Source organism: Symphodus melops (assembly GCF_947650265.1).
Source record: "Symphodus melops genome assembly, chromosome: 10".
Lineage (NCBI taxonomy): Eukaryota > Metazoa > Chordata > Actinopteri > Labriformes > Labridae > Symphodus > Symphodus melops.
Genome location: NC_136700.1, coordinates 4,418,370 through 4,434,383, shown reverse-complemented (window position 1 = coordinate 4,434,383; position 16,014 = coordinate 4,418,370). Strand labels below are relative to the sequence as shown.

Sequence of the window (16,014 nt, the reverse complement as noted above, 5' to 3'; positions counted from 1 at the left end):
ACAGATAATTCATGGTAAAAAAAAAACATCTGGCAAAGTCAACACCATTCAACAGACCTCCACAAAGGCATACAAAACATCACTACTATTACCTCTTATCATATAAAAAACGGCAGCACACAAGAATATAATCCCAACAATGACCTTTTTTATTTAATTAAAAGCAATGACCTCTGAGGGGTGCTAAACGTACACATTTCCTTTAACACGGTCTCACTTACACAGCATAGACACACTTCTAATATCTGTCTCAGTACAGTAAGACAACCCTGAAATCAGAATCATCCAAACAACACAGCTAGTGTCGTTCAGCACAAAAACTTACCACATGAAAACTGTCCTAACATTCCTGCTTCCTGCAGCTTGTCCCTGGAAGTCATTCGCACCAACATGCGAGGGAGACATGAGGCTTTACATGACTTTCCTTCCAAACAGAGAAAAGTCTCCAAGGGACTCAGAGTTTCTCCTTTGTTTTTTCTTAATCAGTAGCAGGAGATTTCCAAGTTGAAAGTAGATTAGCATATTCTTTCAGAGAGAGGGAGAGAGGATCTGTGTAAATGCAAACAGTCTGCGTGTCTGAAAGCACAGAGGCAGAGTGGGAATCTTCGGCCTGACAGTTCTGGGCCACAGAGCGCCGTTTAAGCCTCACTTGTGTCATTTTCCCTCTGACTGACATTTGGGAAGGTGATGTTTATCATAACAAAGAACAGGAACATCTATTTGTTGATGCAAGTGAAAAGTCACTGAGTTCTGTTTCTACTTGGAGTCTGGTTCATCGGCTATCTCCACTTGAATCTTTATTTTTACGTTAAACATAAACACATTTGTGAAATATACACAACACGTGTACAAAAGCAGAACCAAATCCAATTCATAATTAAATGTCTCCCACCTACTGAATACACGTTTCAAGGCAGACAGACAAATGCTTGATCTTTATCAGTGCTTTATCAGTGACAGAAACCTGGCTGGAAATGGAGCTTTCATCCTTGCAGTGTAAATTAATTCCATGATTAATCTCAGATCAGGCAGCAGGGTTTTTGGGATGAACATAGCTGCCTCCTCTCAGTAGGGGAAACCATTTATTTCCAGAACAATTAAAGAGACTGCAGGGAATTGAGATTTCCATACAAATGATGCTGTGTGAGGGGGAATGAAGCACTTTTGGCTCATCATCGACTCATGACTCGAGAAATACTTCATAAATGTTGAGCAATGCAGTCAGAGAATAAACATTCGAGAGGGGTGATGGGGTTTGTTTTACCCCTTCTATTGAACAAATCTTCTCTGAGCATATCCATATGTGGTTTTAGGATGGAAATCTGGGATTTATTTTTTGCCTCAGGACAAACAAAACATCTATAAGAGGGTTTAAGGGCCTGATGTTTATTTCCATAAATTCCTTGCATAATATTAAACAAATAAAAACAAGTAGGGAGAGATTTGGAAGGGTCTGAACTTCTTGGAGGACTAAAATAGACAAACAAGCGGCCCATTGTTCTCTACAGCTGTACATGTAGATATGTAGTCTATGTTTAGTTTTGAATGTATGACATGACGGGATTTACTATCGGTTTGTTTATGCACTTCTATATTGGCAAAAAATATCAAACATTAAACACAATCCTGAGTGAAATACACGCATGTGTCACTTGGTCACGCAATTAAGTAAATTCCTTTTCGTTTTACTTCAATCTTGGCTTCGATTCCTGGAGCTTTCAGGGCGGCTTGAGGAGGCTTGTTACTTGAATATTTAGAACCATAACTAAGAGAGTGAAGAAAAACAGCTGCAGCTTTTTTTCTGCACAAAACAATGTCAACAAAAAAGTGAGAAGGTTCATATGGAAGCTGTGACATCGAAACTCTGTGTTTGCATCTCGAGGAATATGACAGCAGATGTCTCTCTCTAACTCTGATAGCCTGCAGAGCATGCAGACGCTTGAGACGATCAGCCGAAAAGAATCACCTCCCTGATTAATACACTCATGCTAGTTTTCACAGCAGTATTATACAATGTGGCTAATTTAAACTTTTGCTATAAAAAAAATATGAAACCTAATTATCACCACAAGCCCTTCTACAGTCCTCATGGATCGTGGCAAAGACAATGAAAAAAGGTTGCTGCAAATTTCAATGTCTGTTTTCTGATCATTTATTTTGGGTTAATTTACACACTGACACATTTTCTTCATGCAGCTGTTGATGGGGATGTTGTAAACTTGCAGACACAGTGAATATGTAGACAATGTCCATATGTGAGCAATGAAAGACATTTATAGCACATTTTGCCTTGTGTCTTAAAAGAGGCCTCATGACCTACATGTCATAAAAGAGGTCTCATCAGTCCATTTTTTAGAATAATAAAAAAAAAACAATAAAGACCTAACACCTATTGTATCCCAGCCTGATTTTTATGATAATCCTACGAGTGATTTTATTATTACATTCTCACTGAAATAAATGTTGACTTGCTTGATGACTTCATAAAGATGACAGGGACTCTGATTTTTTTTTAGCATAGATAACCAACAAACACAGAAGGCATGTGGGTAACTATGGAAATCTTTATATGGAGGACTATGATGATAAATGTATTTAACGGGATTTTCAAAGCCGTGTTGACAAACTTGTTGATGTTCTCCTCGGTGGTCTCTCGCTCGGGTTTCCAGGCATTACAGTAAGGAATGACCAGTGATCTGTCACAGTGCATACCGCAGACCACACATTAGGTAACTGCTGCATAAAAGTGACATGGAATTTTTCCAGACCATAATATCCACTTGTGCGGTACCATGGTGCACATAAGAGGTCATGTGAGAGTGCAACCTGAGCCTAAATTGGCATCTACCCAAATCCCACAGCTGCCCCCCAAGGGCCACATCACACGGGCCAAATATTTCCCCTCAGCAAAACAGAAACAATGATCTGGCACGTTGCCTAATTTTAACTGCATCCTGCCAAGTGACCAATATATACAAGGCCTTTAAATAAGAGACGGATGGACATTCTTCAGACTCACACACACCTGTGGCCGTCAGTCTGGTTAACATTGTTTGAAGCCTAAGCAAAGCCACCACCAGGTCACAGTGCAGCAGTCACTGACAAGTCGATTTACATGATAATTCAATTGGACTAATATAGCCAGAAGAATAAGACTGAACAGATTCTTAATAAGCAAAAAAAAATGTGATTTACGGTTTCTGAGACTCAGGGTGTGTAAAAGAAATGTGTACTTTAATTGTTAGATTTCTGACTTTATGATGATCATCATTAATATTCAAGTAAGATCTGGGGTTAACTTGATCTATATAGAGTCTCCTTCTCTTGCTATATTAAAAATGCCTTCTCAACATAAACTAAAGGATTGTGTCTAAAGTAGTTAAATATAAGTCGGAGTGTCCATTCTACCAGATAAACAGGCTTGTGGAAAGTGAAATTGAACCATGGACCAGGACCAGACCATGGACGAGTTCTTATAGAGAAAAAGTGTAAGTGATGTCAGCGCATCAAAAAGATCAGCCTGAAAAGAAAACTGACGATCTCTTACCTGCTCCTGCTGCGCTGGTCATGTTGTTGAACAGCTGAAATGCAGAGAGAGAGAGAAAATAGTTAGTAATTGTGGCACAATGAGTCATTTCATTACTTCATTTATGTTGTAGAGTGGGCTGACACCGGATGAACGATGGATGCTGTCATAAACTCACAAAGTCAGATTTTGATTTCATTTGTTTCTTTTCAAAACTGAATTCATGGATAGGATTTCACCCTTGATTTTTAAGTTGTGCATTCACTGCATTAATGACAAAGTCAATGAATCCACAGCAGAAAACAATGGCATGATTGAGCGTCAGCATGTCATCCAAAACAATCTTTAGTGCCAGGCTAGAAGGTCAAGAGACAAAAAAAAGGAAGGAAACACTCCACGCTTTGAACTTCCAGCTGAAGATTAAAGGACATTTCATTGAACCATGTTTTCTTTGTCTGGAAACTGTTGTTCGTTTTGGAAATGGTGATATTATGAAAATGGAAAGAACTGCTGCTACGTTTACCTTGATATAAAACACATCAGGTGATAGGTGTTCTGTTTCACATGGTCATGCAGAAATAGGAGGACTGAACGTTTCCTGCTGATCTGGACTCCTCATGTTGCTTCTCCTCTCTTGCCAAACTCTTTCTTCTAATATCCCCTCTGTGCCCCACTGGTCTGATTTACGCTCTTGTTTGCTTGCCCTGTTTCCAAATGTCTCCTCCAACAGAGACCAAAAGCTGCGAAAACCACAAGCATGCCTGTTTGTGAAACTCTGATGTGACAATGAAATGGTCATCAGCCCACATGTTGCTGATTCCAACTTTTATTAAAAGTTTTGTTGTTAAGTTGGACTCAACACGATAAATAAATGAGCTGTGTCCTGCATGTTTCATGAGGGCTGCGGCCCCCTGGTGTTGTCATGGCAGCAGGAACAGCCTTGGCTGCATGAGCGACCTATATGGTTGCCACTTTGCTGTGGCAACAAAACAGACCTGGCGGCTGCATTTACCAGGACAGGTTGTTCTGTTTGTGTTTCATCTGCCATTGTTGCTCTGTCTTTGACTCTTTCAAGAAACACGACAAACGAGGTCACAGGACATCTCAGCAGTCTGTCTTTACTTTCTTCAGATGAGGCTGAAGATTCAAACATAGAGTCAGAGGTTTCAGAGGTTGTGTAGTGATGTATTTCCTGTTCCTCTTGTTGCCCTATAAAAAAGAGAAAATCTCTGACACATGTACACAGTTTGAATACTATGATATATTACACTGTGATAGTGTGTGTGCAGGTAGATTGTCTTTTTTTCACTTGCAGTGCATGCTGAAAGCTACCAATTTGGCTAGAGTCACACCGCCCATCTCTGCTGGTCACTTGTTCTCTTTAATCTTGGTCTATTTTCTACCACACCAGGACCCTACAAGGTTACATTCAACAGTACGTCACAGTTTACTTTGATTGGATCATGTTCACATTAAAGGAGAAATGCTGATGCAGCTCTGTTCCCGTTGCTAGCTATTCTAGAGGACGGCAAAGGTAAAGTATGACCCACCTACTCTGCCTCTGATTGGCTTAGTGTGATATTTTGATGTTCTTCCCAAACCAACCACCAAAGCCAACAATGCGGACAAGGCTGGTCATCCCTCGGCCATCCTAGGAAAAAAGATTGCTGCATCTTGTGAATCAGATTGGTTTTAGAAGTGGGTATACCCAGTGGAGACTGAAATATAATTGGGAGTACTTTGCCCATGTATAATAGATCCACTTTATTATACCACTGGTCACAGCCAAGACATTTCTAGCAGAATCTTGAACCACAAGGGGTTTCCTTGCAGCCGGCTCAACCACTGGTATAACAACGGCACAAAATCCAAACTCTGACTCTTACTCAACATAGAAACAAGAAAACAGGAAAACATGACTCATAACCTTATGTGTGTATTTTTACCTCTGTTTAAACATGGAGTAAGGGAGTGGGGCCTCTAAACTATGAGGCGCAGCCAATGATGTATCCCTCATTATTGACTGTGAGATTTGGCACAGTCGGGCAGAATTTCATCACATATCGAAACACTTGTATAACAGAGTTCAAAAGCTGTTTTTAAGGTGCAGAAACATGGAGGTTTACTACCCATGTGCTGATTCATAACGTGTTTCAGGGGTAAAAAGATGGGACTGTCTTCTGTAAAAAAGATACGTTGGCCTCAGAGGACCAGCTCGAGACCCAGTTTCAGAAATATACTGTTGCTCTAAAAACCTGAAGCTGGATCCCGGTGGAGATGTGTCGATTTTACCAGGCTTCAAAGACTTGAATGCATTACTCTCCCTCTCGTTTAACAGCAAACAGAAAGTATTTCTCGATGCTGACCCACTTAAGACATCACCCTGGTCCAGCCCAGTCAGATAGTGGACACATGTCAATGGTTGTAGGTCAGGTAAAGTGACATCCACCTTGCAAGAACAGCACCCATTCTCTTTCAGGCTTTTGCTTAAACCAACAACAATGTTTATAAGGAGTGACAGGTCTGTGTGGGTGAATGATGGCTGCTGTCCCAGCACAAATGACACCCTGCCTTAGAGTCAACAGGGCAGTGAGAGGACTGGTCAGTCTGGATGACAGCAGATCCTCTGTTCTGCCCGTCTTTGTCAACACCAATTAAAGGCAGTAATCCTCCACCCTCCAATGTCTGCATGCAGAAGTAAATAAAATGCTATACAACATGTCTGCTCTTTTATAAAATGTTATAATATTACTTCATATCTGAGCCATTGCGTCATCTACCTGGTTTCACTCACTGTTCAAGACATCAAAAATATTTAAGTAATATTCATCACAGGATATCACTGACCCAGTGTAGGATTTAGACAGGTCAAAGCACAACCTCTAGATACACAGTGTGTCTGAGCTACTGGTGTTGGCATGACTCAGGAATAAAGGACTCTAATACAGTTATATAGACAATTCTTATGCACTTTTACACAGCTTATTAACATTCATCAAAACTACCTTAAATCATTGTTGGATGGCTGCTGATGGTTTCTGTATTTGCGTCATTATTGTATTTGCGTTACGACTTAAAAGATTTTCCACATGAGTGGTGTGAAATTCCTTATGTTACAATTTGAAAAATATGCAGTCATCTAACACCATTAGACAAGAATCCTCTGAATATCATCAGCTCATCATATTCAAGGTTACACCGCCAAAATACTCTTATCTTTAACAGATGTTAACATTCCCAGCTGTCCTTGAGCCAAGTTCTAGTTCAAGCTGCCGTCATTTTCAAGAGGTGGTTATGGGTTCAATAAAAAGACAGGTGGAAACTAAAGTAAACTTCATTTGAAGTACTCTTAGCTCCCAGACAAAATAATCTTCTACTTTGTTCAACTCCGTATCACCCCTCTCTCTCTCTCTCTCTCTCGGTCTAAAAGACACACCAGATGCAGTGCATCAAAAACAAGACAAATGGCACAAGATAACATGTTTCAAAGTGGATACTAAGCATGAATCAGAGCGGTTAACCACCGTTTTCTCCTCTAGGCAGGTTGTTTTCCATCCATGATGCAGCAGAGCCATCAGGACAGCACAAAGCACATGCTGAAAGGCTTTGAGTTTAAACCCGCCCTGCATTCTGAAAATCTCTCAGTTGTCTGTTTCTCTTAGGGCCATTCAATAGTGACATTTATATACTTTGTCCAGCAGAATTGAGTCCCGCTTGTTTAAGAATGCCTAAGCTGACCTTATTCCCAATGCAAACCTCAAATATTTACAGATGTAGAGGGGAGAGCAGCTGCACGGAGGGGAAGGTTAGAATTTCCAATGACTGGTGAGAGATTTATCCTAAAAATCATCCACTTTTGCAATCTTCTCTTCAGTTTTCTTTCACATGGGCGGTCAATTATGTGATTCTGAAATGTCACAAAGTTTGATTTTCTGCATGAAGAAAATAAGAAAGCTTATAAACCTGTTTTGTAAGCAGAACAGAAGCATTCAAACAAGAGTGGTCAGTTTACTGAAAACAGTTATTCAAATCCTCTGAAATAATTTGTTTTTAGATTGAAAGATCTTTTTTAAGGCTTACGCAATTGTAAAAATGTCTAAGCTACAGAGAGGAGTTTTCCCATCGGAGGAAGTTAGAAGGTCAAGCAAGTCACCCCAAAAATGCTACAGCCAGATTTCAGCTTAAAAACAGAAAACATTTGCAACGCGCTGTGGAGTTAAAACCAAAGACATCTAGTATCTAAATCCTTAAAGATAAGCACTGGACAGCTTACTACAAGTTTGCACATACTGCACTACATACTATCTGTATGAAATGCTTGCAGGAAGCTTTGATTCTTAGAGAAACTTACTGTCTTCTTGTTTGTTGCTCTCGTTCCCTTCGAGGCACTGCAAGGAGCTGAGGACCTGTCCAGGCTCAGACATCCCCCTCTCTCTGGTCCCGTTTGGAAGACTTGGTCACTCTGGGTCGAGGTTTGGTTTGACGTGGACTTGGAAACAGCACTCCACTGCAACAACATCACAATAACAACAATCAGGACTGGGAAGGCTTGTTTCTTGCCGGACAGACTGGGACAGGATGGTCTCAACGGTGGCCAAGAGAAAAGAAAACAAGAGGCTGAGGTCAACTGCTGGGGAAGTGAAATCTCCACTCTCAATTCAGCCTGACGGACGCACACAAAGGAGCCTGTATGAGTGGATCTTCTTTGGAGAGGACAGAGATTATGACCTTGTCAAACATCCCAGTAAAGATGGCTTGTCTTGCCCAGTCGCCCGTCATTACTTAAAGCAAGTAATAGTGAATGCCTGGGATGGTTATGCAGATGCCTGGGAGGCATGTGAGCCTCTCTCTACCATTCCTAATGGACCAAATCATACAAACTCCTCTCAACACAATAGCGCCTCTGTGTTGCTCATACATATTGAGCCCAAAAGAGCACTTTTGTTCCTAAATGCTAACTCTAGTGGGATATTTCATGAAACATGCCACCATGAGAAGAGCCCTTTTTAAGAACAGTCGCATGCTCTCAGTCAGAAACTGCAGGGCACAATAGCTTTCTGTTCCTGCCACACTATTCTGACCCTGCTTAGGCACTGTACACTGCAGTATCACATCTGAAGGCTGCAGACCTACATCATAAAACTTAGTCAAGTCAGAAAGTCACTTTGAGAAGGCCTTACAAAGCCCACAGTGTGGCAGAGACACAGTTATGACTTTTATGAGATCAAAATATTCTCTTCACATAGTGGGACTAGCCCACCAAAGCAAGCATTTAAAAATACACTACCAATGTGGAAAACCTTTTTTTTTTAAAAACCTTCAGGACATTCAATTCTTTTGAACACCTGTTGTTACTTACAGGTCAAAGAATCTGATGGGATTTTCTCTCCACAAAGCAAACTAAATTGATTAAGTGAAGTTTACAGGCATGACCAAGTATGCAGCAAACGCGCAGGAATGTGTACAGTACCAACCGTGACAGAGCACATACCATGAAGGTCTGCTGATCACATGCGGCTTTATAACAGAGCACATGCAGTTTGTTCTTTATATTAATAAATTACCTGTTTGAATACACTCTCACCTGTTTTTTGCGGGTGGTGCAGGGTGTGTTGGAGGGCGAGGAGCTTGCACTTAAAGCCTCCTCTATGTCCAGATGAAGCTGGTCCAGTTTCATCATCAGCTGGCTCATCGACTCCGACCAGGGACATGTCACCTGTGGAAACTCCTGTGAGAAACAGGGAAACTCAGAAGTTATTGGATTGAAGTCAAACCATCTATATTAATATACTGATAGATGTTTTGGGTCTTTTGATATAACCGCTTTTCAAGGGTCTTTAAAATGTACCATATTTGTACTTAATAGATCTACTTTTTAAATATATATTTTTTTCTTAATCTCGATTTGAAAGATTTCAACAAGCGTTTTGCCATTTATTTATTTTTTTACAACAATTCAGATTTATTCTCCAAAAAAAGTAATAAATAAGTTTTGCAGTTTGGTCTTATTATATCTGGATTTAATTCAGGGGGAACATTTAGATAATTTACCTCTATTGAGGTGCTGTTTTAACCATACTTTTAGATATTTTTTCAATTTTTCTCAATTTGGCAAAACATGTAAACTCTAGTAATTGATAATATTAACTACATGCGCTCGTTATATACACATAAATATTTTATCATTTTAGTCATAGGTCAAGTTTAGCTACTGACAATATATCAGTCTGATGATGGAAATGAAATAAAAAATCATCTGACATAAAAACAAGGAGAAAAATTCAAAATCAAAAGTAGACCAGGATTACTATTGAGCTCAAAAAAATGTTTCTAATTTACACATTACAGATCCCCTGTAAGGTGAGAGCCTCTGTCAGTTTAATACACTGACCTAAAGCCCAAAGAGTTACAGGCAAACCCAAAAAAGCATCTTGTAAATTGCAGATGCTCCTTCAGGGGACGATTCTGCTACCACACATGGACATGTGATCTCCTCCGCTGTGTCTGGGGGTGAAAGAGCAGAGGATCAGGGCAGCAGACATGTGTGCCATACACAGCATGATGGAATTCCCTGCACCAGCTTTCACTGCTCCCGAGACACACCGTGTATATAAATAGACCATCGTCACATAGACAAGAGCGACGTGTGAGGATCTGCAGGTCCAGGTCCAGCCTCATAAATCATCAGGATTCACCTCAGTCACCAACACATAAATTAACATAGTTGTTCTGTGATCTGACAGAGAGGAGACATGTCAGTGCAGTCATGGAGAGGGTCACATGCTACGGGATCTCTGAATACGACCCTTTTCAGGAACCACAGTTCAGATCCAACAAACCTACAAAACATCATATGTTTCGAAAGGAAACTCCCTCCTGGGATTTGATTGTTGAAAGAGGAAAGTCTGGGAACTAAAAATTCTCCTGAGCTATGACTACTCCTAGGTTACATTTCTATTTATAACACTGAGTCTCTCTGCACTTTAGTTTGAAGAAAGTCCTGATGGGAACCCTCAGGGCTTTAGGGTTATCGCAACATTTTTTCCATTTTGGAAGTGGGGATGACACTTGTTGAAGTATTTAAAGTGATTCATTGTTGGTTTGACTTTAACACGTTAATATCCTGAGAAAGATTTTCAAATGCAAGTTAAAAGTAGTTATATAAAAACCCTGCAACCATTAGATTTTTCTTGTAGTAGAAGAAGCAAGGTCGTCCAGTTACAGGATCACAATGTGCTTTAGGAATATGCTGTCACTTTATTTTAATTTGTCCCATATATTCTGAGACAAATCAATTTCCATGACTTTAAATACATATAACCCACATTCCTTAAAGTTAGGATATTACATACAAGTTGAATAATAACGATTTGCCACAACATTTGCTGACATCAAATTCAAAATAGGCATTTTTTTTTTTTTTTAAACCAATAAAAAGTCAGTTTCAGTTTCATCATTTCTTATGTTGTCTTTGTGCTGTTTTCAGTTACATTTGGGGCTGAATTGTTTTACAAATATTTACATTTAGTTTTTTTTATTGACATTTTACACAATGTCCCAACATTTTAAGATATACGGACAGAATGATATCATGCACATTCTTTCTGAAGAGCAGAATTAAAGGAGCAGACACCAGACAGTCCGTTCGCCCTGCTGACCAGCAAGTGTCAGCTGACTGACCCGCACTGAGAGAAAGTGCCTTTTCCCACTCAATCCCCGAAGAATGACCGAAATCTGGCCAATCCCCTGCTGACCTCTGAGGCCTGAGGGATCCCCTAAGGTCAGCGAGAGGAAAAAATAAAGCTGCCATCTTCTGCAGTGTCTGTCCTTCAAGCGAATACTCAGCAGTGAATATAAAAGGTATGACATGAGAGAAGTATGTTTGGATAGCTCAATCCTCTGTGTCTGCTAACAAATACAAAGGCTTTTAGACTTTATATATGTTGATGTCTGGACTTAAGACTGATTGAGAGTATGCACTTCAAAAAACAGAAACCAGACACTCACTGATATATTTGAAGTTATCCTCACATTATGGAGGAAATAATAATCTTGTCGAATCTCTGCTCAAACCTGCTATAAGCTTTATAAAAGGGTAAACTGACGATAAAATACGATACACTTCATATTCCCCTTGGAGAGTTTTGTCTTGGACTCACAGTGCTGCGAAACATTCAGCCGCTTCCACTCGAATCAGAAGTGAGCAACAATAGAAAACCACACCTAAACAAAATGGCACATACAAATACAACAAACTAAGTATTGTGCTCATAATGAAGCAAGGAATCACTTTGCCTAATCTCGTGCCGCTTTCTTTTAACAATCAAATTAATCACTCATGAGGTATATTGATAAAAATTCATAAAGGCTGTTCTTCCAGAGTGACTCATCTCATCTGACACCTAGCCCCAAGGCAGAGAGTTCCGGCAATACAAAAAACAATTAAGAAATCTTATTGCTGATGGGTTTCCCTTTGAGACCATGAAGAGGCTTCACTTTTAATTTCATTATTTTTCCGAACCATTTCAAAACGCCTCACAGGGGCTTTAAAATGTAGAGTTGCGAGCAAGGACCAATCCTGCAACAATGTTGAAGAACTTTTTTTTTTTACTTATCCTCGGTGTAGGATTGTGAGTAAAAACATCATTTATATTTTATCATCAGGAGATAAAACCTGATCTAGTGGAATCTTATAAGATTTTTGCAGGAGAAAATCTTTTTTATTCTGGGTGAAAGCAAGAGAAAGAGAAAAGGAAATGAAAGGCTGAGGATCTTTGGGGCTCCTAATTAACCCCTGGAGTCAGACAAACACAAATGGGAGAAACAGATGCCCTGTCCTAGCACATGCTGGAGCCAAATCTGGAACACATTCTCACTGTCTCTTTTCAGTGACATCCCCACAAGGTGCTGCTCAGGAATGTGGACACTTCTGCAAAGAATGAGACAAATTCCAGAGATGGTCTGACGCTCAAGTGAGACACTACCCTTGATTCATCTCCGTGCCTTTCCCCCTCGATTCGGCCCCGGCGATTGTGTTAAGTCCTTACACCATGGCAACTGAGCTGGTATGAGTCAGTCCTTTGGATAAATGCATTAATGTTATCTTCTGGGGACACAAAATGTGAGCTGACTATAACTTTATCAGCGCAAATTGGCCACATTGTGAACCTCAACACTGCGGCTTTGACATGGAAATGAGGAGTTAAGTGTGTGAGCTCTGGGCTTGGTGCCTAGTCCGCGCCACCCACTGAGAGTGCCACAGATCACCATGGAGGTATCCAAATGTAGCAGCCGGTCATGCGAAAGGGCAACGGCTACCTGGCTACATGGAGGAATAAATTACACTCTTAATATCCTGCCATGCAAAACACCAACTGAACACAGTGGCAGCCATGTCTGCAGAAAAGGATTAGTGGAGAAATGTGGATTTTAGAGGTTTTTTGGTCAAAGTTGAGTTAAATGATGCAAGCAGAGGGGTGTCATGAAAAGTCACACAGAGAGGAAACACTGTGCATACAGTGCCCTCATATGGTTAATAATAACCACTGCACCTACAGTATGGGATATTCCAGCAAATCACCCTACTTCTATTGTTTCAAAAATGTAACACAAAAATGTCTCTTTTTCAATTTTATAACAATTATAACATCCACTTAAATTCATTCTTAATTAGATTTTTTATTTATTCTGACTTGAAGTATTTCAGATCAGAATTAAACATGTATGCACTAACAACATATGAATGTAAAAGTGGCGCTGTCATCATCTTGTCTTATTGCATATTTTGACTTCAGGGGTTGTTAATTGGATCTATTTTTTTATATAACTGACTGTAAATAAGACGTATGGTCAATCTCATTTCACTCTCTGAGCATATGTTGTGCGGGTGTCTTTTGCTGCACGCCATTTCAGCAGTATATGATGCATCAGAATGTAAAGATTACCTTCACTTGTATTTTACAGACAATCGAAACCAGTTTTTTTTCCTCTTTCTCAGTATTTGATAAGAAATAAAAGACTTTTCCTGTTGTGATACCTGCATCGCAGCCAATCAATGTCAGCAGAGCTTGTAGTGTGATATCATTCAAACCATTGACCTCCTGTCCTTTGATAAAGTTAAACCACAGTTATCTGGATTCTTTCACTCTGTGAATGTTTGATCTGCACATAGAGCTTGCGTTACTTAAACATGCCTGACAATCAGACACAGAAGCTATTATCTGCAGACTGTTTAGAGAAGGATGACAGGTATGTAATGTGCCACTGGATATGTTCGCTCCAGCTGTAATGGGAAAATATGACTAACAGATTTGAATATATTTATGACTGTTCATATGAAGCATTTAAAAGGCAATGAAAGAACAGCACTGAGAGGTTACAGGATGTATCAACCACGGTAAGAGTTGAGGTTGTGTGAAAAAGAGACTCCATATAATATAAGGAGCCTTCAGTAATAGAAGGTTAAGTTCAGCACTAATACAGCCTGAAACAAAGAGTCTGCAGAGTGATCGCAGAGAAAGCAGAAGTTGTTTGCACTCCCTCTGAGTCTTTGTTTCAACAATAAACGTGAATTCTTTCTACTAGTACTCACTCAACTACTACAGTATGCATTATATCACAGTGTAGGGATGCCAGCTGTTTGGAGCTGGCAAATAAGGACTTGACTCTGGGTTTTCTTCAAATAAAACAAAATTCAGCTTAAAAAAAAAAAAAGCTATAAAAAAATGATAAAAGTCTTAAGAGTAACAAAGATCTAATTTCTACATGAACTGTTGCACTCAAACACCTCTTATACCGTGATACATTCAAATAATGGAATGCTTTTTCATTAGTTTCAAGTTATGTGCTCTTTGCCTTTGTTAATGAAAGAAATGTAATGAACTAATTTCCATGCTTTTAGAATTTGGGAAATGTTACATTTAAGTATTAATGAATGATATGTTAAAGAAATGTTTATGTCATCAGACACCTCACAGTTGCCTATGTTTTAGTCTGTGGTATTGCTTCTAGATGGATGTTCACGGAACTACTTTTATTATGCTTATATATTGTATGAGTCTATGTTTAAACTAAACAAACCAAGTTCAGCCTGCAATGAAGAACATCTCCACTGTTAATGAACATAAGTGAATGTGTGATTCTTATAAAGTGATGCCAGCTCAGCATACCTTCTTGTTTCTGCACTCCTCCTCTGCTTCATATCCACCGTTTCTGGACATCTGATCGATTCCCGCACGTGCACATGCAGCGCCTCCCTTCTTTTGTTTGTCTTTACTTCTTTTCCTGTGATTGACAGGCAGCGCTCTGCTTCGAGGCAGCTCGAGGAACACATCATCATCCTCATCATTATCACCATCATCGTGGTCACTCTCCTCTGATGAAGATTCTCCATCTTCAGAACTCTCATGGACAAACGTGGGTACATTGACTGTGGAGGAGCAGGTATAGTTTGAGAAAGAGATGGAGCTGGGCTTGTGCTTTATGATGCGAGGGAGATCCATGGCTCGACAGCCGAGATCTGGATCGGACAAAGGAGGCATGACGGCAGGAGAAGATTCCAGATTGAGATCCTCTTGAGGTTTAAAGACATGTCCATTTGGGATCAGCTCCAACTTTTCAAAGTCTGTTTTTGTCCCCTTAACCGCTGGGTCAGACTGGTTTTCTGCAGCAGCATCACAAAGTGAAAAGTCCCCAACAATGTTGTTATTTAACTCAGGCAATGTGGACACAATACCTGCATGAGCTGAGGCCAGTGCACTCCTTCCCGGAGATGTTTCACCAGGAATGACTGACACTTGTTCAGGCTGCTGAACGCACACACTTTCCGGAAATTCGACATTGTTTTGACTGACAGCAACGCAAGTGTTCTTCACATTGTTTATGTCCTGATCTGGCTCCAACAGCAAACTTTCGGCTTCATGGAGACAATCATCCTCTCTGTGGTCTGATGTGTTGACAGACGAGAGAGCGGAGCCTTCCGTGTTGAAATCCTGTGGTGAGAACTTTTGAAATCCTGAAGCTTTCCAACACTGATGTCCCTCCAAATTCCCCACAGATGGAATCTCCATTATTCTTTTATTTTACAGTTTCTCATAATTCAAAACGTAAATCCACAGGTGCTTGTGCTTTATATAAAAGATGGCCATTATGAGCTACGTTAAGATGCTCAGTTGGAACGACGTAACAAATATCCTGAAATGAAGAGGAACAAAAATGTGTTAATGGAATGTAACAGAGACAGCACAGGTACAAGCAGGTGGATTGTACATACTTCTTACAGTGTTGTTCTTAGAGTTTCCATGTCTTTCTGTTTCCAGTGACGATCAAATTCACAGTATTCACAACCAGTGTAGCGAGTGTAACGTAAAGCTTCTAAATGCAACTCTGAACAGCTCTCCGTGCTGTGAAATTCAACATCTGGCTCAGGCTGAGCCGTTCAAGTCTGGATCTGTTTCACACACGGTGGTGGTGACATCACTGAGCAGAGG

The 16,014-nt window shown here is 40.1% G+C and overlaps 1 protein-coding gene across 2 annotated transcripts in view; it reads right to left on the bottom strand.

The window, feature by feature from the left end:
• Positions 1-16,014, bottom strand: part of stard13b (StAR related lipid transfer domain containing 13b) — a 64,605-nt gene that overhangs the window by 38,469 nt on the left and 10,122 nt on the right. For both annotated transcript variants that reach the window (XM_079353370.1, XM_079353369.1), the window contains exons 2-5: positions 14,695-15,718; positions 9,111-9,254; positions 7,878-8,033; positions 3,548-3,581 (exon numbers count right to left, since the gene is read on the bottom strand). In XM_079353370.1, coding sequence (XP_079209496.1) covers positions 3,548-3,581; positions 7,878-8,033; positions 9,111-9,254; positions 14,695-15,594 — 1,234 coding nt within the window. In that variant the 5' untranslated portion in view covers positions 15,595-15,718. The remainder of the gene's footprint in view (positions 1-3,547; positions 3,582-7,877; positions 8,034-9,110; positions 9,255-14,694; positions 15,719-16,014) is intronic.